The 23,125-nt window shown below is 48.0% G+C and overlaps 1 protein-coding gene across 8 annotated transcripts in view; it reads left to right on the plus strand.

The window, feature by feature from the left end:
- Positions 1 to 23,125, plus strand: part of OSBP2 (oxysterol binding protein 2) — a 215,827-nt gene that overhangs the window by 124,047 nt on the left and 68,655 nt on the right. Inside the window, exon 1 of one of the 8 annotated variants that reach the window (XM_054470347.2) lies at positions 9,962 to 10,120. The exons of the other annotated variants lie outside the window; for them this stretch is intronic. Coding sequence (XP_054326322.1) covers positions 10,042 to 10,120 — 79 coding nt within the window. The 5' untranslated portion in view covers positions 9,962 to 10,041. Of the gene's footprint in view, positions 1 to 9,961; positions 10,121 to 23,125 lie in introns of those variants that run through there. 8 annotated transcript variants of the gene reach the window in all.

Genomic DNA, 23,125 nt, shown 5'->3' on the forward strand with positions numbered 1-23,125 from the left:
CAGAAAGTGCTGTGCAAATCTTCCTCTACATGCATCTTTTACATATGTGTGAGTTTTTCCATTGCATGGATTTCTAGAAGTGGAATTGCTATGTTACAAGGAGATGCACCTGATAAGTATCAACAGCTGCTATAAAATTGTCAGCCAAAAAGAATGCATAAATTGATATGATCCAACAGTGTGTATCATCCACAGAGGCGACCCCATCATTCTTTTTACTCCTTGTTACTCTGATGGGTGAATGAAAAGGCATTTCCTTGCTCTATTTTGCATTTCCCTCATTCTCACTGAGACTGTGTCTACTCTTATCTGTTTATTTACCCATCGTGTGTATTTTGTGACTTGTATGTTTATATTTGTTGCCATTGTTACTTTGGATATTTGTGGATTTATTTGTTGATTTGTAGAAGTTTATTCTAGCTATGGTTATTTCTCCTTTGTTGGTTATATATTTTGCGAGCATTTTTTCTTTGTTGCTTTTCTTTTCACTGTTTTTGTGGTGCTGTGGAATTTCTAAATGTTTATGTTGTCAGGTCTATCCATCAGAGGCTCGTTTTTTAGTAGTTGGGGGAAAATGGAGCTTGGAGGCTTACGATGTTGCATCCTTTTTTTTTTTTTTTTTTTTTTTGAGACGGAGTCTTGCTCTGCCGCCCAGGTTGGAGTCCAGTGGCGCAATCTCAGCTCACTGCAACCTCTGCCTCTCGGATTCAAGCGATTCTCCTGCCTCAGTCTCCTGAGAGCTGGAATTACAGGTGCACACCACCATGCCTGACTAATTTTTGTATTTTTAGTGGAGATGAGCTTTCACCATGTTGGCCAGGCTGGTCTCGATCTCCTGGCCTCAAGTGATCCACCTGCCTCTGCCTCCCAAAGTGCTGGGATTATAGGCATGAGCCACCGCGCCCGGCCGCAGTGTTGCATTCTTGACCCTTCTCTAGTCTCTGCTTGCTATTTGACTTTGAACAAAACTCAACTTCACTAAACTTTAATTTTGCAAGCTATATAGCCATGCTGTCTGTCCTGCCCATCCTCACCCAGCTGCTGCAGGGATCACAGTGATTACAGGAATCACAGGAGAAGCTGTCTTTGATGGGGCTTCACAGTCATTCACATCTTCACAGTTAAACTAATTCCTTGATGGACATTGAGATTGACTCTTCTAGCACCAGCCTTGTGTAGGGCAGTGGTGTGGGGATGCCTGGTGCTGGGACCCTTATGTAACTTTTCCCAGATTACTTTTTTTTTTTTTTTTGAGATGGAGTTTTGCTCTGTCATCCAGGCTAGAGTGCAATGGCGTGATCCCAGCTCACCACAACCTCCGCCTCCTGGGTTCAAGCGATTCTCCTGCCTCAGCCTCCCTATTAGTTGGGATTACAGGTGCATGCCACCACGTCCAGCAAATTTTTTATTTTTAGTAGAGACAGGGTTTCACTGTGTTGACCAGGCTGGTCTCAAACTCCTGACCTCAAGTGATCCACTCGCCTCAGCTTTGGGATTACAAGCATGAACCACCATGCCCGGCCCCAGATGATGTTTGAGTGCCCGCCTGTGCTGGAGATACTATCCTCACAGCTCTGCATAAGGAAGTATATGAGTCAGCCTGGGCTGTCATCGCAAAATGCCACAGCCTCAGTGGCTTAAACAACAGAAGTTGATTCTGTCACAGTTCTGGAAGCTAGAAGTCCAAGTTCCAGGTGTCGGGAGGTTTGGTTTCTTCTGAGGCCTCCTCTGCTTGTGGATGGCTGCTTTCTTGCTATGTCCTCACATGGTCCTTCCTCTGTGTATATGTTTCTGTCCTCATTTCTTCCTCTTCTTATGAAGACACCAGTCATATGGATTAGGGTCCGTTCATATGATCTCGTTGGGTATTTTTTTTTTTTTTTTTTTTTTTGAGATGGAGTCTCACTCTGTCACCCAAGCTGGAGGGCAGTGGCTCAATTTCAGCTCATGCAACCTCCGCCTCCCGGGTTCAAGTGATTCTGGTGCCTCAGTCTCTTGAGTAGTTGGGAACTACAGGCACATGCCACCATGCCCAGCTATTTTTGTATTTTAGTAGAGATGGGGTTCCACCATGTTGGCCAGGCTGGTCTCAAACTCCTGACCTCAGGTGATCTGCCCTCCTTGGCCTCCCAAAGTGCTGGGCCATATGATCTTGTTTTATCTTAATTACCTCTTTAAATGGCCTATCTCCACAGAGAGTCACATTCTGAGATCCTGGGGGTTTGGACTTCAACATATGGATTTTGGGGGGACACATTTCAACCCATTACAGGGAGATAGCACCATGTCTGGATGAGAATCTGGGAAGTGAAGCTCAGAGAGGCTCCTGTACTTGCTTTCAGTCACAATAAGCAGCTTGTAGATCTGAGCTCAGACTCCTGTGTTTGACTCCAAAGCCCAGGGCTCTGGGTGACCTGACTGGTGTTAAAAGTCTCTGGGCTGGGCCGGGCGTGGTGGCTCACACCTGTAATCCCAGCACTTTGGGAGGCCAAGGCGGGAGGATGGCGTGAGCCAAGGAGTTCGAGACCAGCCTGGGCAACATGGTGAAACCCCATCTCTACAAAAAAATGCTAAACTTAGCCAGGCATGGTGGCACGTACCTATAGTCCCAGCTACTGGGGAGGCTGAGGTGGGAGGATGGCTTGAGCCCGGGAGGCAGATGTTGCAGTGAGCTGTGATCATGCCGCTGCACTCCAGCCTAGGTAACAGAGTGAGACCTTGTCTTTTTTAACAAAACAAAACAAAAAACCTCTTTGGGCTCCATTACCCTGACTTCCTGCTCACTAGTCACCCATCTGTGTCCCCACCCCATGGCCTCATAACTCTCACTCCCTGGGCAGGACACCTACTCCTTCAGTATCTTCTGTACTTCCTCTGTCCTCTTGGGAAAGGGTTTCACATAATAATTCAATTAATTGAATGTATTATAGCTTGTTACATTTTTACTGTTGCAGCAGGAAAGACTGCATGGTATGATAGAGCATTTGCAATGCAGGAAATTCCCCAGTAATCTCACTCCCTCACAAACCTGCTCTTGATGTTTGCATGTTACCTTCCCATCTCCCCTCAGGACATACACTTGTATTTCCCGTGTTTGGCATCATATTAAACATGGCCCTTCATGCACTTCCCTTTTCACCCCACATTATAGCTAACAGTTTCTTTCTGTTTTTTTCTTTTTTTAAAATTTCTTAGCCCAAAAGGCCATCCCCTATCTTTTCATGCTCATTTTAATGGCTGTGTAATATTCCACTGAGTTGCCATACTCTAATATTCTGAATCATTACAGCTGTCGAGCATTTGAGTTTCCCATTTGTGCTATTACAGATAATGATGCAGTAAATATCTTTGTACAGAAAGCTTTTTGCTTGTCTCGAATTATTTCCTGAGGGAAAATTCCCAGGAGTCAGATTACTGAGTTAAGGGCTGCAGCAGCATCACAGAGCCTTGATGAACTGAAACATCATGTTATGGAACAAGCATACCAATGTCCCATGTCAACAAGTGAACATGTCAGCTGCACTGTAATCTCACTGGCATTTGCAGTAAATAATTAAATACACTTTTGACATCTTTTATATAAGGATACGCCAAGGCTGCTTTAACTGGTGTTGCTTTAATAACCAACAAAGGAGGAACATTCTACAATAGATTCAATAGATTTGTATTTTCAATTCCTTTTGTTGTCACTTTTATTTTTAAAAAAGAATCATTGAAGACGAAACAAAATGGGCAGTCATCCCTTGGGAATTCCAGCGCTGTTATTATCTTGAGGAATCTGTCGGTGAAAGTAGTATTTAGACTTCAACAAGCAAAAGGCCTCTTGGTTAATAACTGGCATAGCAATAGAACGGGCCTGAGAAGAAGCTGATCTCCTCAGAGCCATGTGGCGGGACTGATCCCAACTCTCCATCCAGGTCCTCCAAGTAGCCTGGCCCACCGGCAGGCGGCCCTTTCCAAATGCGTGTGCAGGGATGCCAGTGCAACCCCGTGCTGGCTCCAGGGCAAAACCTTCCAGGCTCAGCTCCCAGAGAGGCGGCCTCTGTCTCTTCTGTTGCCCCTACCAGCAGAGGGCACGTGTGGACAGTCAGGCCTAGGCACCACCCCTAGCTTTTCCCTTTTTTCAAACTGAATGGTGCCCTCGGTGCCCTCTCCCTCATTCTTCTCCTTTTTTTTTTTGAGACAGTCTTACTCTGTTGCCCTGGCTGGAGTGCAGTGGTGTGATCTCGGCTCACTGCAACCTCTGCCTCCCGGTTCAAGCAACTCTCCTGCCTCTGCCTCCCAAGTACCTGGGATTACAGGTGTACGCACCACACCTGGCTAATTTTTGTATTTTTAGCAGAGATGGGGTTTTACCATGTTGGTCAGGTTGATTTTGAACTCCTGACCTCAAGTGGTCCGGCCGCCTCAGCCTCCCAAAATGCTGAGATTACAGGCATGAGCCACCGCACCCAGCCCCCATTTCATTTTTCTGATCTAAAATAATCAATGATAAATGGAAAGTTTTTTCCCCTGGAAGTTTTTTAATTGCCTAGCAACACATTATCACAAATTGCTCTCAAATTAATTCTTTGGCTTCAGTGCAGAATCATTTATTAATGAGGATGGCAGTCAGCATCTAAGAATGGCTATTCTTAGAACACTGCTGCTTTAAAGGGCTTCATTCTTAAGATATCCCCACAAGGACCATGTATGCCTCACAAACCCTTGGAAAACCTGATTCTCCAGACAAACACAGAGAAGGTCACTGCTTCTCCCCTGTGGGCCCCAGCCCCTCGTTAGTGATGAGCCCAAGGCCAGGAGGGGGAAGCCAAAGATCCCCAAGTCCCACAGCGGTTGAGGGCTGTGGCCAACTTGGGTCAGGAGGCCACCATTGGATCTTGCTCCCGTGGGACTCCCAAGCTGGTGCTGGCATCTGTGTGGTATCATCAAGGGAGAGGCAGGGGGGCAAAGGGGAAAGGGGGTTGTGAGGAGGAATGCACCAGAAATGCAGACAGGAGGGAACAATGATGGAAGGCTTGGGAAGACAGGGAGGTGATGTGGTTTGATAGGCTGGGGTGAAAAGGGCTCTTGATGAGTGATTATGTTGCTTTCATGAAGCAATTCGATTGATTTATTCATTCCCATGCACCTACCATGTGCTAGACCACATTGGAGGCTGAGAATAGTGAGAAAAGGCCTCCAACTCTGCCCTGAAGGAGTTCACAGTCTGTTGTGGGAGATAGACAAGTAAATAGGAATCTACAGTGGGTGTGCTAGGCTCTGGGAAAGAGAGCTCAGGGCACTCAGGAAGCTCAGACTTGAGGAAATTCACCTGTGATCCTACTGGGTTTTTTGTTTGTTTTGAGACAGGGTCACCCAGGCTTGAGTGCAGTGATTTGATCTTAGCTCACCGCAGCCTCGACCTCCCCAGGATCAAGCAATCCTCCCACCTCAGCCTCCCAAGTAGCTGGGACTACAGGCATGCACCACTATGCCCAGCTAATTTTTAAAATATTTTTACAGAGATGGAGTTTCGCCACGTTGCCCAAGCTGGTCTCAAACTCCTAGGCTCAAGCAATCTGCTCATCTCAGCCTCCCAAAGTGGTGGGATTACAGACATGAGCTACCGTGCCTAGCCAATCCTACTGTTTTAACATGTCAGTATATGCATACTTTTCATAGAATTACAAATATGTTGTGTGATTTGCTCTTTTCCTTTTAGCGTTTTTTTAGCATGGTTTCTTATTTTCCTGACATTATCGCTTATATAAATCTAAACAGCTCCCTGATATTCCATGAAGTTGATGAAATAGAGTTGATGAAATTCACCTGCTGTTAGAGTTAGGTTGCTTCGTTTTTGCAACAGATGGCATTGGGTGCAGAACTTTTTGCACTTGTGATGAATCCAGTTCATCTTACTGGGCTGTAGGGTGTGGATGTGCTTGCGATTCTTAATGTACTACTATGTTGTCCCCAAGGCCTTGCAGTAGTTTCTGGGGCTGCCATGAGTGCCTGAGGGGCATATCTCTCTGTTGCCTCCGTCCAGCACTGGGATGAATAACAGATACACACACCCACATCAATATGAATATTATTTGTTGAGTGTGTGTGTGTGCCACATTATTGAGCAAAGGAAGGAACATAGAGGAAACTGAGTCTGATTAGTAGTGTTCTGGTAGCAAGTGGAAGTGGGAGGCCAGCTTCTAGGGAGGCTGTTGCAGGAGCAGCAGCCCAGGTGGGGCGTGACAAGGAAAGTGGTAACCATACACATGGGAGGAAAGCAAAGAGTTCAAAGTGAACAGAGCAACCAGTTTGATGTGGGGTCAGATAGGAGTTTGGAGGGTTGCAGCTGCCCCCACGATTGCCAGCACAGGATATTTGGGGTAAGTGAACCTCAGGAAGGTTTCAGAGTTGCTGCGCTTGGTTTTAGGAGGTCACAAAGAGGAGGGCTGGAGGCCCAAACCTAGACCTGTTCAAAAGACACCCATGGGCCGGGTGCTATGGCTCACGCCTGTAATCCCAGCACTTTGGGAGGCCAAGGTGGGTGGATCACCTGAGGTCAGGAGTTCGAGACCAGCCTGGTCAACATGGTGAAACTCCGTTTCTACTAAAACTACGAAAATTAGCTGGGCGTGGTGGTGCATGCCTATAATCTCAGCTACTCAGGAGACTGAGGCCAGAGAATGGCTTGAACCCGGGAGGCAGAGGTTACAGTGAGCAGAGATCATGCCACTGGACTCCAGCCTGGGTGACAGAGGGAGACTCTGAAAGACACCCATGATGCATGAGTATAGATGGCTCACAGGAGTGGGGCTGGGGTTCAGCCTCACGCGTATGGTTATATGAGGGAAACTTTGTGACAGGACTCAGGGCAGCCAGTGGAGCTGTTAGAAGAACCCATCAGTCATCTTAGGCTCAGTCTCTTCAGCTTCCTTGACAAACTAATTCAACTAAGACTTTGCAGCTAATATATTTTCTTTAAGGACGAGTTGGCACCCTTCTGGCTGCCTGTTCAGCTAGGTTGTAGATTTTTAAGTATTTCACATGAGCAGAATCTGATAGTTTTTTTATTGTGACTTATAGTGTAAAATGATTACCTAGAAAAGAGAAATAGTGTGTGTGTTTGCTTTAGTGGGACCACATGATTTTTTAAAAATATTTTTTCTGTACCATTTTCCTTTTGTTCCGGGGTATGTTTTGTTCCCTTTCTTCTCAATTACCCAGCTGTAAGCCAGGCATGGCTCTGGATGAGAGTGAATAGACAGTGGGGCTAAGAAAGAAGTTCAGTGACACCAGGGTTCACTAGCAGTGAGGGTGGCATGTGGCACTCAGCTCCTCTGCCCTCCTCTTCTTCAGCCTTTAGGACAGAGGGCACAGTTCTGCATTAGTGAATCCTCCAGATTTCAGATTCCACGATACTCATAATGCCTGGTTAAATACCTTGGGTTGGATTTATTCTTGCACATGCAAATCCTTAAAAACAAATTGCCTGTATATTTCTGAACGTTTCCCGAAAACATTCAAAACACTGCTCTGACCGAACACAGTGGCTCACACCCATAATCCCAGCATTTTGGGAGGCCGAGGTAGGAGGACTGCTTGAAGCCAGAAGTTCCAGCCCAGCCTAGGCAACAAAGCAAGAACTTTGTCTCTACAAAAAATAAAAATAAATAAAAATTAGCTGGACATGGTGGTGTGCCCCAGTAGTCCCAGCCACTCAGGAGGCTGAGGCAGGAGGATTGTTTGAGCCTAGGCATTTGAGTCTGCAGTGAGCTATGATCATGTCACTGTACTTGAGCCTGGGTGACAGAGTAAGACCCTATCTCTAAAAAAAAATAAAATTTTAAAAATAAAATTAAAAACAAACCAAAACACTATTCCAGACTCCTCCCATTTTTTCTCATGAGGCCTCTGGGCGCCCAGGGCGCAGTAATCTCTTTGAGGGACCCTGCAGAGCATGGTTCTCTGAGTGTGGCCTCCGAGGTCAGCCAGACCAGGCCAGTTCCAAGCCTGGTGACCCTGGGCAAGTCACTTGACCTCAGAGCCTTAGTCTCCTCATCTGTAAGAGAGGGTGTTGGTGAAATTTACCAAACAAGCGTTTTCTGTGAGAACGAAATGAGGAAACGCAGGTCAAGCATGCAGCCTGGTGTTCTCAACACTCCATCACTAGGACCATTTCCATCACTGTGGTGCTCTTCATTTTGCAGCCAGAAAACCAAGGCCCAGAATGGCTAAATGCTTTCTATCCTCCCGCCCGGCCAGTGAATCTAACTCAATTGTTAAGGATTAATTCTCTAGGTGAAAGAAGTACTCAGTTGCTTCAAAGGCCTGAAAGGGAATTACTGACCCAGCACCACCTTCCCTGAGTCTATTAGATGTTAAAACAGGAGCTTTGATGTGTATTTGAAAAAGCTTTAAATTGGTGAAAATGGATTCCGTTTCAATAAATTACATTTGATCAATTCCTTTGCTTCAGCTCCTGCAAGGTGGCACAGTTAGGTAGGGCTCTGTTGGAGATGAAGCAGTGGCTAAAACTCAGTCCCAGGGCCCAGAGTCTGTAGTCCAGTGGGAAAGATGAGACATACATAGGGCAGAGCGAAGTGGGAGCCTCAGCAGAGGAGTGGGGCAGGCCCAGGTGTGGAGTTGAAGACCTCTGAGCGGGAGAGTGTCAGCGTCTGACATACAGTGAACAGGATCTGTCAGCTGTTATATTGTGCAGAGACTGCGGGGACCAGAGTGGGAGCAGAGAGACTTGCAGGGAGATTGTGTAAGAGTCCACAGGCAAGATGAGGGCATAGTAGGCCCCAGAAACAGCATGCAGGTGGTGGGAGTCAAGGGATCCTGGCTGTATTCTACGGGTACAGCCATCATGATGTCCTGATCAACTGGATGTGGATCTAAGAGACAGAGAAGTCACAGACAACTCCAGGGTTTCTGACCTAAACGATGTCACTAGCTGAGGTGGGGAGGGTTGAGGAAGGGTGTGGTACAAATGGCGGTGGATGGGGGATGGGGGTGCGGGGATAGGGAAGCTCAGATTTGGACAGTTGGGTTTCTGACGCCCACCACACATCCCATGGAGATTTCGGTGGGCTGCCCGGCGGAGGCGGTGGGCGCTTCTTTACTGGAAATTTTTGTGAGTGAAACTTGCTGTATTTACCTTGTTGAGTGTTTCTGTTAACATCTGAAACTCTGAAGAAAATTAGGATTCTTTAACCTTGTAGACCTAAAAGACACAGAGGCAGTTAATTTCACTTAACACGAATTTATTAGAAACAGCTCCTTTAGAAATCAGCGTTCTCTGATCTGTAATAAACCTTGTAATTAACTTTGCCTGCTTACTGGTTATGCCTGTGGGCAGCTGGACAGGGGAGTTGTGTTCAAAGGCCTGGGCAAATACGTTGTGACCAGATGCCTGCAGGCCTGTGGCAGCAGAGCTAAGGGAGCCCAGCTCCCCGGGGCCCTGCCTGTTGCCTTCTTCCCTCATGGTGGCCAGGAATCTGCAGGTGGCCAGATACAGGTGCACCAGCCACCGCAGCGGGGTCAGAAGATGAGAAGGTCTCAGAGGTGACCCCGATTTCCTGGAATCACCGTCAGGCCCCTGGCCATCCCCATTTCCCACGTGCGCCTTAACTCTCAAGGGCATTTTTGCCCTTTGAGATAAAGCAACACCGAGCTTGTTGCTGCAGGGGACAGCACTTTCGCTCGGATTTTCGCATTAAAATGTGACATTGAAGTGGGGAGCCTGCACGGGCGTCCGCGGAGTCGCACGGACCAGCAGGCGACGCGCGGGACAAGGCCGCACTCCTTGGGCGGGAGGAAGTGGTAGGCAGCACCGCCGCTCAGGCTGGGCTCGGCTCCCGCGGCGCGGACGGGGTTAACGCGCTCATGCATCGGGTGGCGGGCGGCAGTGGTGCATTGTGGTAACGCGGCGCCGGGACCCACGAGTGTCCGCCGCCTCCGCCGGGCGGCCCACCGAGCTGTGCACGCGTCCGTGCAAGCCCCCGGGACCCGGCGCCATGTAGCGCCCCGCCGATCGGAGGCTGCCCCGCCGCGGGAATGAAGGGACGCGGCTGCTGGGACACGGCCTCCGTGCGCTCCTTCTGCAGCTCTGGCTGCCTGAATAAATTTAAGAAGGGTTAGTGCTTGCCGGGCTTCCAACCCGGAGGGAGGCCAGGCTCCCCGCGCATGCACGCCCGGTGCCGGGCTTTGCTGCGTGATCGATCCACGCGAGCCTCTGATGTCACTCCCTCGCGGCGTGGGGAGCGCGGGGAGCCTCGGGGAACCCCTGTCCCCGCATCCCGCCGGCGTGCGCTCCCGGCTTGCTTCACGCGCGGGGCAATTTGGAGAGGGGGCTGCAGCTAGAGACCTGTCCGTCTAATTAACATATGCAAAAAGAAAATGAAATATAATCTATATCTTTATGAAAAGAAGGGGGAAGCGGTGGTCGGTGTTTTATCCACCCATCTACCTCTTCTTCCCCAGAGTCGGCCTGGAGTCCGCATGCCCCTGGAGCCCCTGTAGAGTCGCTGATTTGCCCACAAGGGCCTAGTCCTGGGGCTACCAGTGGTGTCGGCTTTGCTCAGTGCATGATTCTCCGAGTGGCCGCCTGGGTTTGAGCAACCCTCCCTCCTCCTCCCGTGGTGATCCTGAATGACCGCCCTGGCTGTGCAGGCTCACAAGCCCAAGGGCCCTTCCTAGCATGGGGGAAAACCTTAGCTGTCTTAAATGGAAGCCTTGCAAACTCTGTAAGCTCTTGCCTGCAATTCCTGATGCTTGAAACCTTTACTGGAAATTTTGCGTGAGTGAAACTTGCTGTATTTACCTTGATGAGTGTTTCTGTTAACATCTGAAACTCTGGGGAAAATTAGGTTTCTTTAACCTTGTGGACTTAAAAGACACAGAGGCGGTTAATTTCACCTAACACGAATTTATTAGAAACAGCTCCTTTAGAAATCAGCGTTCTCTGATCTGTAATAAACCTTGTAATTAACTTTGCCTGCTTACTGGTTATGCTAATGGCTTCATAAGACCTTGGTCCATTCCAGAGGGCTTCGAAGTTGCAGGCTGCAAGCCTCAGCCCAGGAATCCCATCCAACCACGTGAGTTCTCTGGAAACACCATATGAGGTCTTAGAGTGTGTGCAGTTGTAAACATTTGAAATGTATTTCATTAGGAGTTGATACTACACCTCCATCTTAAGAGTCCTTTAAGGAAACTTGCAAGTAAATTTCATCCTAAGTGTGTGTTCTGGTTTTAGAGGATTGGTCTTAGTTTCCAGTTTTTATTTTGGATATAGCGTCACTTCTAAAGCAGTTATGTTCTTTACGCGAAGTTTAAATGATGTTTCTGATATCGGTTTGGATGGATTTATTCCGAGGGAGAATTTTGGAGTTAGTTTTTAAAAGAAAAGACATTGTTTTTCTTCTCTTGGCTCATCTAATGATTTTCTTGGTTGCCCTTGTCTGGAAGTGTTAACAAGGAGCATTGGACGTGATGTCTGCTAGCACTTGGCTTGGTTGTGGAGGAATGTCACCTTTGTAGGGAACCTCAGGTATGACCAGAGCAGCTGTATCTTGAGAGCAGTGACAGGGTGACCTTTTTGATGGCCAGACCCCTCCAGGCCAGCCTTCCATCTTATCCTCCTGTTGGTGTCCTGCCCTGCACAGCAAGCCTGGGGAGGAAGCTGCTCAGGAAGTTGTGTGTTGGTGGGCACTGTGCTTAGAACAGGGCCTGGAGCAGAGCTTGCTGCACCAGAGGGAGGAAGCCTAGAGGCTAGTGCAGCAGTAAAGAGCAGCCAGAACTCAGCTACCATGTTGGAGACCCTAGGGGCGAACATGGGAGTTTGTCCCTCAGGTGCTCTGTGTGAAAGGGGGCCTGGGAAGGCCAGAAGCGTGTTTTCAAGAGAAGCTGGAAATCTCAGTTTTTATGAGATTTCCACATACAAACACATACATAGCTGGGGGTTGCGGGAGGCCTAGTTAGGGATCAGCTTTGGGAGGTGGGAGCTGCCTAGCCCCTGACATCGTTATGGGAATTGATTGGGTCCTCGTCCCCAGCATGCAAACAGGGTGAGAATGGCCTACTGTTTTAGACACTTTGAAGGGTATTCTGGTGAGGTGTCACCGCACCCAAGTTTCCCCTTAGGAAAGGGTTTCGGTGAAATTGCATTATGCACCTAAGCCCATCTTTGTGCAAGTTGAAGAGGGAGCTGGGCTTGCTGCCTGCTCCGGGATGCCAAGGGATGAAGTCCAGGTGGTGCCCATTTCAGCAGCAGGACAAGGTCTGGGCTTATGGAGGTGCATCACATGGGCCTCTATTCTGGAGGTCCCGAGGTATAGCTGGGCTGTCAGGAGCCCTGGCTTTTTGTCCTGACTCTGCTGCTTGGCTGTGTGTCTGTGCCCATCTGTGATTCTCCGTTGCCCCCGCCCTTGTAAACAAGGGGAAGCGTGGATTGAAAGAGGTTCCAGAAGAACAGATCCCCACCCTGCTCCCAGACCTAAGCATATGAGGAGCCCTGGGCAATGGCATGTGCAAAGCATAGCCCCACTGCTTGCCTGGCCTTCAGCCAACTTCTTACCTTTTTGATCCTCAGTTTCCCCATCTAAAAGATGGCATTAAACCTACTTACCTTGGCTGGGCACGGTGGTTCATGCCTGTAATCCCAGCATTTTGGGAAGCCGAGGTGGGCAGATCACCTGAGGTCAGGAGTTTGAGACCAGCCTGGCCAACATGGTGAAACCCCATCTCTACTAAAAATACAAAAATTAGCCCAGCATGGTGGCATATGTCTGTAATCCCAGCTACTCAGGAGGCAAAAACAGACAAAATCCCTACTTACCTGGCAAGGTTGCTGGGAGGTTGAAATGAGATACTATGCATCTGTACCTACCAGTCTGTCAATCACCTATGTATCTGTGTCTCTGTGTGCTTCAAACAGAGCCTGGTGGGCCACAGTGGGGGAAGCACCGACTTGGGGTCTCTTGTAAGTGCTGACTTCAGCCCTTGGCCATTCTCCCCTTTGCCTTTGTGTGTGTGCACTTATGTATATATGCACATGTGCAGTTCTGTGTTGGACTCATGGATCTTTTCTGGTTGGAACGTAAGTCACAAGAGCAGAACATATGAACCCCACGCCCTGGCATGGTGGGCTCACCAGAGGTCAGAGTCTGGTGGCCTTGGGCAGGCCCTGACTGTAGTACTGCCAAGGTCATCACTTTCTCGTCTGGGGCCTCAAAGCACCGCTGCTTGCCCACAAGCCAGCCTTCATACTGAGCCCAGCTCTGATTTGCCCAGTGGAGAGAGCTGAGCTGAACTTGCAGCTGACTGGGTGATATGTCACAGAAACAGGAGGGGATCAGGGTGATGGCAGCCAACACGGGCCATCAGGGGCAGGCATACCAGGTCAGGCGGTTAGGTTCTTTGCACAGACCCCCAGAAAACTTGGTGGCAAGGGTGCGCTGGCCTCTGTGAGTGGCTGTGATGTGAGCACCAGGTCCTGGAATGTTCTGAGGGGTTATTGTTTTTGATGACGTGTTTGCATCTTTAAAGGCCAGGACAGAGAAGGAACCTCACAGAACTTCAGCTGGGAATTGATGGAGGACACAGGGTCCTTCAAAAATTCACAAATGGGGACTTTTAGGGTACAGCTTGCCAAAGTGCACTGTCTATATTTGGCATCTGCTGAGGTTCCTGGGAGGAAGGACTAAGGCCTGAAGCAAGGGACTGGCTCTGTGCTCTAATCTCCTTCCCTGCACCTGCAGAATGGCCTCCTGGTTCCCAGGGATTCACATTTGTCACTCCTCAGGCCTGGTCTCATAGCATGCCCAGTCCAGCCTCCCTCTGCCTACTTGGCCCAATCTCCCTGCCCCTCCCTCATAATAAATTCATCCTTGCAGGCTCAATGCCCATTCTAGTTCCTCCTGAAGTTTCCCCCGACCTCCCAAGGCTGGAGGTGCCCCCTCCTTTGGACCTCTCCTGGGCCCCTTCTGTAGTAGGACTGGGTTGTTTGATGCAAGTCTTACCCTCCTAGATGCTGTAAGCTACCAGAGATGGAGGCTGGGTTTTACCTGTGTCTTAATGCCACCCTCTCCCCTCCAGCACTCAGCACTTTTGTCTAACTGGTGTTTGGAACCAGCCCACCACCTGGAAGTGAACGAAGGGAAGGGCCATCTGAGGCTGAGGGGCAAGGAGCATCCTTGGGCGGTGTTTTCTCTCTGGTTGGGTGCCTCAGCTTCCTGTTCTTCCTCTGGGGCGTTCCCCTGGTGCACTGGGACTCCCCTGACTCATGCTGGAGTCTTTCCTGCCCCCACCCTTTCCATTCTGGTCCCACTGTGGATCTCTGGAACAACCAGGGAAGCTCCAGCAGGAGAGTGGGGCTCTTAGGTGAACCTGGAGTGGGGGGATCCTGGAGAGCTTCCTGGAGGAGGTGACACCCAGCTGTGTATTGGAGGATGAGTAAGTGGAAGGCAGGTGAGGATGGGGATGCTCAGTTAGGTTTCAGCGAGGTGTCAGGACCTCATGATGGGTGAGATATAGGCAGGGGCCCTGCCAGTGGGTTGCATCAGAAAGGACAGATGGGCAAGAAAGGATGTGAAGTGGGGAGTGGTAAGGGCACAGCTCTGCTGGCTCTGGAGGTGGTGTGTGGATTGTGGAAAGGAGGCCTCATGGTAGTGCTGACCCCATTTATGTCTTCCCACACCGAGTTGTCACTGTTACTTGGTGTGACTCACTGTGAAGCGGTACCTTCTGTCATGGAGACCTAACATGACAGAGCCTCTGGCCACTTGCTTTTGGCCTAAGGTGGTGAGAATTCTACTTGGTGTCTTAAACTGATGGCAGTAATACGTATGGAAGCCCCTGCCCATCCTGGCACGTGGTAGCTGCTCATTATTAGTAGTATCTTTTCGATCTCCTCCAGTATAAGTCTGGCTCCTTGTAGGAAGGCACATTATTTTACAAACAGACCTGTTGGGGAAGTGATGTTTTACTGCCATCATTTGCACAGAGGCCAAGAAGAACGGTTTCAAGGAGTCAACCTGTCAAGGCAACCATGGGCCCGTGGGCATGGGACAAGTCCAGTCCTTGGAGCCAAATGAGACCTAGGGGAGACATGGAAGAAGTCACCTCAGCTCCCTCATCGGAGGAGTGACGCTCCTCTGCAGCTTGAAATAAGGGGAAAGTAGGAAGCCCGTGGCCCACGGAAGGGTGCTTAATCTATGGTAGCAAGGAAGATAATCATTGGCCATATCATTGTACAGATGGAGAAACTGAGGCTCAAGGAAGAGAGATGACTTTTTCAAGATCACACAGGCAGGAGTGGGGCCAGAGCCTGCACCCCCAGCATTTAACCACGTGTTGGTTGAATGGACGGTCAAGGGGAAGGCTATGGCCTGGGGACCCGCTGAACTCTTGAGGGGCCTGGCCTGAGTGAAGGCCACAGTGGGTGGGGCTGGGGACTCACTTTCTGGGGCAGAACCTCAGAGCCTGGGGAATACAGAGAGGTGATCTGGGGGGATTCCTTGTCATTAGAAAGAGGCTAAATGCCAGAGGGAGGTCTCAAATGTTTCAATGCTTTTGAGGCAGAGTGAAGAACAGTAAACGGTAAGACAGAATTTGTCTTTTCTGTTAGGCAGAAAATCTGGCCAACAGTGTCTGTCAGTCACTCACTCTGTCCCAGCAGCTGCATAGGGCACATAGTGTCCACAGCCAGGTGACAGGCACCCAGCCCAGAGGGGCTGGGAGTAGCAGAGCCCAGCTCGCCTCATCCCCAGGCCAGCATCCCTCTGACCCTGCACGCTGATCCCTTCCCATGAAGGAGGAGAGGACTGGCATGGCCCTGGCTGGCCACACTCAAGAGTCCAGGAGGCGCTGGCCATGCCAAGTAGAGAAGATTTGAGAATATGCGCAGAGCTTGAGGCATGCAGGAGTCCATCAGCTCTGAGGAAAGGCACTGCGAGTGGGCAGGGATCCCAGCAGAGGACCCGACGTGGGCAGGCAGCTAAGGGGTGGATTGGGGGCACTGTATGTAAGGGTGTCCCAGGTAGGGGGAGCAGCATGTTGGAGGTGCCAGGAGGGCAGCACACCTGTGTGCATGTGAGTGTCACTGTGTGAAGGGCAGGCCTACAGGTAGAGAGGGTGAGAGCTGAAGGAAGGAGGGGAGGAGACGGGGGAGAGGTGGGCAGAGCAGCCTTCCCCCAGTGCTTTTACAGGCTATGCAGAAGTCCCCCTCAGCAAACAGGCTTCATGCCAACCCTGAGCCCCTGGGTAGTGAGGGAGCAGTTGTGCTGGACTGGAAGGGCCTGGAGGGGAAAGACGGTCATGATGGGGCGGTGCAGCAGAGAAGAGGAGACCCCTGTGGGCCAAGCACCAGCCCTGTGCGCTTGTGGCTGTTCGCTGTGCCACAACATGCCCAGTGACAGTGAGGAAGGTATTGACAGTGTGGAGGCGATGGGGCTGGGACAGGCCCAGGCTCCCCCAGCCAGGCAGTCAAGGTTCTTTGCCACTGGTAGCCCCAAGTAGCCTGGAGAACATAGCGTGCTGTCCAGGGAGCTGGTTCATTTGGTGTTCACAGCAGGGCTGCTGTGGGCTCACTTGGCACCTCGCGTGGATTAGAAAAGGATGCCTCTTCCTCAAGACCCTTTACCCCTACTTATTTTTTTATTTATTTATTTATTTTGAGATGGAGTCTTGCTCTGGAGTCTCCCAGGCTGCAGTGCCGTGGTGCAATCTCGGCTCACTGCAACCTCTGCCTCCCGGGTTCAAGCTGTTCTCCTGCATCAGCCTCCCGAGTAGCTGCGATTACAGATGGCTGCCACCACGCCTGGCTAATTTTTGTATTTTTAGTAGAGATGGGGTTTCCCCATGTTGGCCAGACTGGTCTTGAACTCCTGACCTCAAATGATCCGCCTGCCAAAGTGCTGGGATTACGGGTGTGAACCAAATCCTCCCAAAGTGCTGGGATTGCAGGCATGAGCCACCACGCCGGGCCCTTACCTCTACTTATTTTTAAACTGTTGTAATAGTTTAAAATTGTTCTGATTTGTCAGAACAAGACTCTTCCATTTGCTGGATTTGCATTGTAATAAAAATAAATCTATAGTGTCTGTTGTGAATGGCACTTCCTAGGGCTGTGCAGTGTACAACCTGCTCAACCATATGCAACAGCCCTGTTAATAAAAACATTTATTAGGAATAATATTTGACTGGTCCTGAAGGTAGCACAGTGACCTCTGTTGCCTCTGGGCAAAGAGAGGGCTGCTTAGGTGCCAGGCTAAGACAGGTGACCCGACAGGGGCCAAAGTGGGAGCAGGGCTTAGAAAACTTAAGTGAAAAGGTCTCAAGGTGGCTATTGAAATGGGGGAGGGGCCTGAGTTTGGATGCATGGGGTTGAGCTGGAGCTGGGACTGAGGGGTTTGCTGGATGTACATCTTCTTCTGACCTCATCAGGGAGTGTTCTGTAGGGCACAGCCCTGCCCACTGCAGATTCATTCTCCTGGCATCTGGTTTTCCTATAAAGTGCCAGTCAGCTCAAACCAGCAGCAGCATCTGATCAAATAGATGAGCAATATGAATAAAGATGAAGTTATGGGCTTTGGGCTGCCAAAGATAAATTTCCTTTTATGTCCTGTTTCCCTGTGACGTGTGTGTTGAGTGATGATTCCTGACGCACATCTTCAGAAATAGTAGCTGCTCACACTGGGTGGTGTTTCAAGGCGGAAGGAGGCCACAGACTTGGGGAATGGAACCCCACATGGACAGCGCCTTGGGGCTGCCTGCCGCATCCTGACCTGGCATGGCCGTCAGCCTTTCAGCCATAGGTGGGGCTGGTTAGAAGACAAGTGTCTTTCCTGGTCAGGCCCACTGGGTGCATCCCTCCACCGGGGATATTTTTACATTAGAAGCAGCATAGTTTGTATGGGACAGGACCCCTGGAATGTGACTCTTAGTTCATTAGCCATTTGGTAACTGCTCATCTGCCTGGCAAAATCCCTTCCCCAATCCCACTCCTCACCTGTCCCCCAGCACACATGCTTTGTTTTTGGCCCGACTTTCTGAGATTCAGCAGGACCAATCTTCTGTGCCCTGGGCATTCATTATTTTTAAGGGTTATTTACTGTTTAGACAACAATTCCAGATGTTCAAGAGCATGGCGTTTCCATAGCGCCATTATCCTTTTGCCACTGTTTTTAGGTCTCTATTTTTGGTCAATATTTTTCCTTTATACAAACATCCTTTTAATATCATTGAGATCCCAAAAAAATGCCATTTTCACATGGCTGTACATCATAAGCACTTTCCCACGTTATTGCAGGCTTTGTGTTTATTTGTTGGAAGGCTGCGGAATGCCTTTTCCTTCTGTTAGACATTTAGGTTCTTCCCAGATCACTGTAGCCAACTGCTGCCTGAGCATCTTTGGCATGTAAAGTTTTTCCTTTGTGTTTCTTTCCGGGACACATTCCCAAGAATGCAATCGCTGAGTCAAAGGGTGTGAATGCTTCTCTCTGGCAGCCCTATCACCCTTGGCAAGAACGTTCTGGTTTAATGATGCTTGGGGCGGGTGTGGACAACACCTTGCTGTAAGCTTCCCTACATGAGACTTCCATCATTCTGAGAGATTATTCTTTGGCCAGTATAATGTGCCTTGTTTTCACTTGCAGTTGACTAACCAAAAAGCATGAAGCGTCCTTACTAGTTCAGTTATTATTTGTTGTTGCTCTTTGATGGCTTGTCAGCTGCACTGTCTCCTGCCATTGTGTGGAAAACCAAAGGAAAGCATTCTAAACGAAGTTGGTTTATGTTGTGCGTGGCTGGAACCCAAGCCAGACAGGACTTCTTGGGACCCTGGCACCGATCCACTGTCCTTGGTGGTTGGGGTTCAGAGAAGTGGTCCCTGGAACTGTCATCCCCTAGCAAAACCTGCTTCTTGACTTGTGGGGCCAAATGAAAATACAAGGCCCCTTGCAAAAATTATTAAGAATTTCAAGACAGCTGAGAATTAAACCAAGGGTGGGGCCCTTCTGAATTGGGGGTGATGCTGGCACTGCCCCTCTTCTCTGGAGTTATCTAGTGGGAAGTGGCTCACTTGACTATACTGAATCCACTCTTTAGCTTTCCCAAGGGACACTCCAGATGCAGAGGTCCCAATCCAAGCATGGGTGAGAGTCTGATGGGAGGCCACTTATGGCCACCAACAGCCCCCATCCTGCTGCTGTGATCAGCACTCAAAGTCAGCACCACAGGAGAACCTGTTAACCACCTTCTCTGATCTCCTCAGCCCAAAGTTAATTGCCTTCTCCTATGGCCATTTCTGTGCCTGCTTTGACCTCTCACCCTGACCCCGGTAGTTCTTTCTGGGGATGATCTGACCTTTCTCCTGCTCTTCTGCCTGCTTTGGCCAAGCAGAACAAGTGACCAGGAAGCTCTCACTGCCCTGGGATATACTGAGCACTTTTTCCAGTATGAGCGTTCATCTTTGTTGTGCCCAGTTCACTCCCACCGTCCCCCTCTGCCCTTCTGCCCTTGCCCCCTTCTTCCCAGCTCAGTTTTCAAGATTCACACTGAAGTCCTTAATGTATCCAGAATTGATTTCTGTATATATACGTAAATGATATGAACTATGTAGTTAATTTTTTTTTCTTTTTTCTTTTTTTTTTTTTTTTTTTTAAGATACAAAGTCTTATTTTGTTGCCTGGAGTGCAGTGGCATGATCATGGCTCACTGCAGCCTCGACCTCCCCATCTCAAGCGATCCTTCCACCTAAGCCTCCCAAGTAGCTGGGACTACAGGCCTGTGCCACCACACCTGGCTAATGTTTTTTTTTTTTTTTTCCTGTAAAGATGGGGTTTTGCTATGTTGCCCAGGCTGGTTTTGAACTCTTGGCCTCAGGTGCTCCTCCTGCCTTGGCCTTCCAAGTGCTGGCAGGAGCTGCTGCTTGTATTGTGCAAAGCAGGTAATTCAAGTGGCTGCAGATAGCTGCTCGCAGTTGGAATCATTGTTTGGACTCGCTCTTAATTGGAAATGCCAGGCTCTTTCTGTGATCACGGTCACGACCTCCTTGAAGACAGCAGAGTTTCCTTGCGGGGTATTAACTTCTCAGGAGCCTCTGAAACATGCTGGCATTCTCAATGGACTAGATGGATTTCCACAGAAGGAAGGGGAGGTGACCCCGGTCTCAGGGCTGGGCAGTGGCGCACCGCAGGGGAGCTGGGGTGGAGTGCTCAGCTAGCTGCAGCAGCAGGAGCTGCATTCCAGGAGTGTCTCCCTGTGAATTGCATAGAGTTTAGAGTTTTTTAAATGGCCCTTGGTTTGATTTAGCTTTTACTCTTGTGGGAAATGTGGCCATATATACTCATGTTCTTTTTCCACATTTTTCAAAGTTTGAATCAAAAAGGTGTCAGTGTGTGAGTTCTCACATTGAGTTGAGAAGGATTCAGTCACCTGTATGAAAGAAAATGTTATAGCCATAGAATCCTAGACTGTCACTGTCAGATGGGGTCTTAGAGATGATTTACCAAATCCCTATGGTACAGACAAGGAAACTGAGGCCTAGAAACACACAACTGTACAGCTAGGAAGGCATGGAGCCAGCCGTCAGCTGTTAGAGATTAGAGGACATAATCCCAAATCATCACCATTTGGCTGTTAAAATAATTCATGACTTTTTTTTTCCTGGTTACCAAGATAGTTCATGCTCATTGTAGAAAATCCAATAGGAAAAAAAAGCATCTAAAAGAAATTTAAAAATAAGTGTAATTCTGTTGCAGAGATAACCACAAATAATACTAGCTACTTACTGTGCGTGGAGCTCCTGGGCCATACACCTACATGTGTAATTGAGCTCTGCTTGTCCCTTGACCTGTCACCCCGAACCTCAGCTGGTTTGAGGTCCCTCCCTTGATTTCGTAGGTGTGGCAGCTGAGACACGGACACAGAATTTGCCTTGTCACGCGGCCATAATAAATGGACTCAAAGCTAGCCCCTAGTCTCACCATATATCAGAACCAGGATTTAATAGCATTTTAAATTGTGTTGAGAATTGAAAACAGTATCTCATTATTGAATGAGTGTATCTTTGTTAGAATTTCTATTGGGTTTGAATTTTTTTCTTCTAGTGTATTAGCCTCTTGCAGGTCTGGGACTTCTTTGTCATACGCTAGTTTTGTCTAGTGTTGCACCTAAACCGTGGTGATATGATTATTGTAGTTGGAAAGTCTGTTTTCTATAGTAGGGCAGATCTTCTCTTATCAGTGTTTTTTTTTTTTTACCAACACTTTGTTTTGCAAAATTTCAAACAGAAAAGTTGCAAGAACTGTATAATCAACACTTGTATACCCACCACATAGATTCTACCAATAACATTTTACTATATTTACTTGATCACCATTTATCCTTCCATACATCCCTCTCTTTAACCATCAGTCCATTTTTTTTTTTTTTTTTTTTTTTGAGATAGGGTCTTGCTCTGTCGCCCATGCTGGGGTGCAGTGGTGTGATCATAGCTCACTGCAGCCTCAAACTTCTAGGCTCAGGTGATCCTCCCGCTTCAGCCTCCCAACTTGATTCATTTTCATTGCCATATAATATTCCAGGGTAGGAATATAGAACATCCACTCATCAGTTGATGGACATTTGGATTATTTCTACCTTGGGGCTATTATAAATCTTCTATGAACATTTGTGCATAAACTTTTGTGTGGATGTATGTTTTCTTCACTCTCGGTTATATACCAAGGAGTTGGATTGCTGGGTAATACAGTTTAACTTTTGAGAAACTGCTCAACTGTTTTTCATAGAGGCTGCACCATTTTACATTATCACAAGGAATGTATTGGGGTTCCAGTTCTCTAAATCCTTGCTCTAACACATGCTACTTTCTGGGTTTTGTTTGTTTTTTAATCATTATCATCCTTTGGAAGTGAAGTAGTATTTTATGGTGGTTTTGTTTTGCATTTCTCTAATAACTAATAATGTTGAACATTTTTTCATGTGCTTACTGGCCATTTGTATATTTTCTTTGAAGAAATGCCTATTTAAATCCTTTGCCTATTATCTATTTGGGTTGTCTTTTTATTCTTGTACGAGTTATTTATATATTCTGGATACAAGTCCTTTATCAGATACGTGATTCAGAAATATTTTCTCCTATTCTATGGATTGTCTTTTTTTTTTTTTTTTGAGATGGAGTCTCGCTTGGTCGCCCAGGCTGGAGTGCAGTGGTGCAATCTTGGCTCACTGCAACCTCCGCCTCCTGAGTTCAAGTGATTCTCATGCCTCAGTCTCCTGCACAGCTGAGAATGCAGGCATGTGCCACCACACCTGGCTAATTTTTGTATTTTTAGTAGAAACAGGGTTTCACCATGTTGGTCAGGCTGGTCTCGAACTCCTGACCTCAGGTGATCTGCCCGCCTCGGCCTCCCAAAGTGCTGGGATTACACCGTGCCTGGCCTGTCTTTCATTCTTGATAATATCATTTGCAGCACAAAATTTTTAATTTTGATGTCTAATTTATTTTTTTTGTTTTGTCATCTGTGCTTTTGTAATATCTAAAACCATTATCTAATCAAAATTCAAGAAGATTTACTTCTGTGTTTTCTTCTAGGAATTTTATAGTTTTAGTTCTTGCATTTAGATCTATGATTCATTTTAATTTTTTTCTATAGGGTAAGGTTGGGATCCATCTTCATTCTTTTGCATGCTATCCCAGCACCATTTGTTGAGAATATTTTTGTCTCCCCATTTAATTATCTTAGCACCCTTGTTGAAAATCAGTCAACCATAAATGTAAGCGTTAATTTCTGGATTTCTAGTTCTATTCCAGTGATCTATATGTCTATCCTTATGCCAACACCACACTTTCAATAGACACTCTTAATTTGAATGTTGTTGAATTTATCAGTTTTTATAGCTAGGACCTTTTCTATTTCTGCCTGGAGACCATAATGGTGTTTTCTAAAAATTTTCTCCTGAAAAGTTTTCAAGATTCACACTGAAGTCCTTAATGTATCCAGAATTGATTTCTGTATACATATGTAAAGATATGAAATATGTAGTTGCTTTTTTTTTTTTTTTTTTTTTTTAAAGATACAAAGTCTCATTTTGTTGCCTGGAGTGCAGTGGCATGATCATGGCTCACTGCAGCCTC

Source organism: Pongo pygmaeus, chromosome 23 (assembly GCF_028885625.2).
Source record: "Pongo pygmaeus isolate AG05252 chromosome 23, NHGRI_mPonPyg2-v2.0_pri, whole genome shotgun sequence".
Classification (NCBI taxonomy): Eukaryota; Metazoa; Chordata; class Mammalia; order Primates; family Hominidae; genus Pongo; species Pongo pygmaeus.